Source organism: Pyxicephalus adspersus, chromosome Z, assembly GCF_032062135.1.
Source record: "Pyxicephalus adspersus chromosome Z, UCB_Pads_2.0, whole genome shotgun sequence".
In the NCBI taxonomy this organism is placed as follows: Eukaryota; Metazoa; Chordata; class Amphibia; order Anura; family Pyxicephalidae; genus Pyxicephalus; species Pyxicephalus adspersus.
The window spans coordinates 32,755,137-32,757,409 of record NC_092871.1 but is presented as its reverse complement, the minus strand read 5'-3'; the positions used below and the strand labels follow the sequence as shown (position 1 = coordinate 32,757,409).

Genomic DNA, 2,273 nt, shown 5'->3' with positions numbered 1-2,273 from the left:
TTTTCACAGTGCTTTTCATATAATGCTTTACCTATTGATACCTGTTGAATAGACTAAAGAACAATGTGAAGTAGCAGAAAAGGGGTTAAGTGAGATACCCGCCCCTGGGAAGGTTGTGCACAGCACCTGCAGTACAGGTAATGCAGGGAGGGGTTTAGCTTTAGAATCACTGGACAGAGTGAAGAAAACAGATCTGGTTTCTGTACTCAAGCATACTTTCTACTACAGACTGAATAGACTTGTATCCTTGTTAGAACTGCTTGCCTTGTAAGGATAGAAAATGAGGCTTTGGTCAAGGGAAGCCATAGTTACCTTGCTGCTATGTTTTCTGGGAATACAGAGCTCTGAAGCTGATATTCTGTGGACAGCCAATGTGAATTACACCTATGTGATAGACAACAGGACACTGTGGGAAGAGGGAGAGTTTGGAGTCTATGGCCATGACTCCCCAGTGGACAGGGCTTATGGACTGGTGGTTCTGCCAAAGAGTCATAGGGGTTCTAATTATTACGCGTGCACAACCAATGTGAACTTCAGTGTTCCACAGGACTGGAATGGACCTTGGATTGCGCTTATACAGAGAGGAGGGGGCTGCACTTTCAGTGACAAAATCAATGCTGCTTCTATTGCTGGAGCCAGAGCAGTGGTCATATACAACAACATTGGAGAAGACAATGAGGTCATCGAAATGTCTCATCCGGGTAAGTGCATGAATATGTACCAAAAAATTGTATGTACCTTAGTATTACCCATAGTTAAAAAAAAAAATACAGCAATTTTTAAAAGGAGTATATGGGCTTGTTCACACAATCAGTTAGCAAGTGATTAGAGCAGTGTTTCTCAATTAGATTTCCTCCAGAAATTGTTATGGGTTCCATGAGCAATGAGAAACTTGTGACTCTCAGGTTAGTTTACCTATAACAATGACCTTTTTGTCTATCTGTAAGGGTGCCAATCATCCCATTGGACAGCAATGTAAAAGGCATTCTTCCTACTGACCACCACACTAATGTACTTGGAGCTGTGGATATAGTAATTAAAACAGGGGTTCACTGAAGACGTGAAAGTCATTTTAAGGGTTCCTCCATGCTAAAAATTTTGGGAAACAAATTAGAGGGTGGGTGCACTACATGCCCTTGGAATTTACCACTTATTAATGCCATACAACATTAAAACAAATAGGAGTGTTTCGGTCACAAGTGGTGGCAAGACATTAGATCCGGCATTCTCATGTGCTACTTGCAGCACCCTTTCTATATTTATTATTCGGACATATTGTAGTGCTCCTTATGGTTATTGCATCTGAAAATGCTTGATGATCTTTTTATATATTTTCTGTCTTTAGCTGTTTCTGGATATTTGAAGACCAATCAGGAGGTCTTTTATATCTATGTATATCCATAATTCAGGGTTTCTGTTGTGTAGTGAATGTGTATACCTAAATTGAGTCTTTCTACATGACAAGCCTACAAACCACTATTGTTCTTTTTGTTTACTAATGCAAAAAGTTTGGATGGGTTTATTGGTGAAACTAAACAAAAACCAACAAAAAATGAAGAATGTATTGTGGGAGTAACGCAGGAGCTGTTGGTTTTCTTCAAAAATGCCTCTTGTCCTGGCTGTTTTACTGAGTCACCAGGTAGCATAGTCAATATTTTGAGTTGCTCACTTGGGACAAAAAATGTCAGAAATCTTTATCTAAATGCTTGTTCCAGGGCAGTTACTTAAAGTATTCAGGCAAGAAGTCAACATAACAAACAATACGGAGGATATGTTGGAAGTGGCACTATGCAAATTGATCCATTGAAGGTTTATTAAAGACAAACTGACTTTTGTGTGAATGGGTATTTGACGGTGTTTGAGTCTAGCTATTCACCACCCAGACCCAAACACTCTAAGGGAGTATTGAAGGGGAAATCACTTGGTCCCCTAAGCCCTTACTACACCCTGACAGAGGAGTGAAGGCACACAGATCAATCAGTATACCGTGCTGGGGGATTGGCTATTAGAACACAATGCCACTTTACCCATAATGGCCAAAGCAAACACCTAATGTCGATTAAAACCATTTCTCTAATCGGATATAAACTCTTCTATAAATGTGTACCTAACTTGCCTATAGGAAAAAAATACTTAGCTGTATGTTGATTATTATAACTGGTTTGTATTTCCCAATGTACTGTGTTTGTATGGGGGCAGACTGAGATCCTCATGGGGCATTCATGGTACAGAAAAACTATTCCCTTTATGTTATAACAATTCTCTCCGGAAGA

At 39.7% G+C, this 2,273-nt stretch overlaps 1 protein-coding gene across 1 annotated transcript in view; it reads left to right on the top strand.

Moving 5' to 3' along the window:
• Positions 1–152: 152 nt before the first annotated feature.
• Positions 153–2,273, top strand: part of RNF128 (ring finger protein 128) — a gene marked incomplete in the record, with an annotated part of 38,631 nt that continues 36,510 nt past the window's right edge. Inside the window, 1 exon segment of the mRNA XM_072429728.1 lies at positions 153–701. Within this exon segment, the coding sequence (XP_072285829.1) occupies positions 281–701 (421 nt within the window).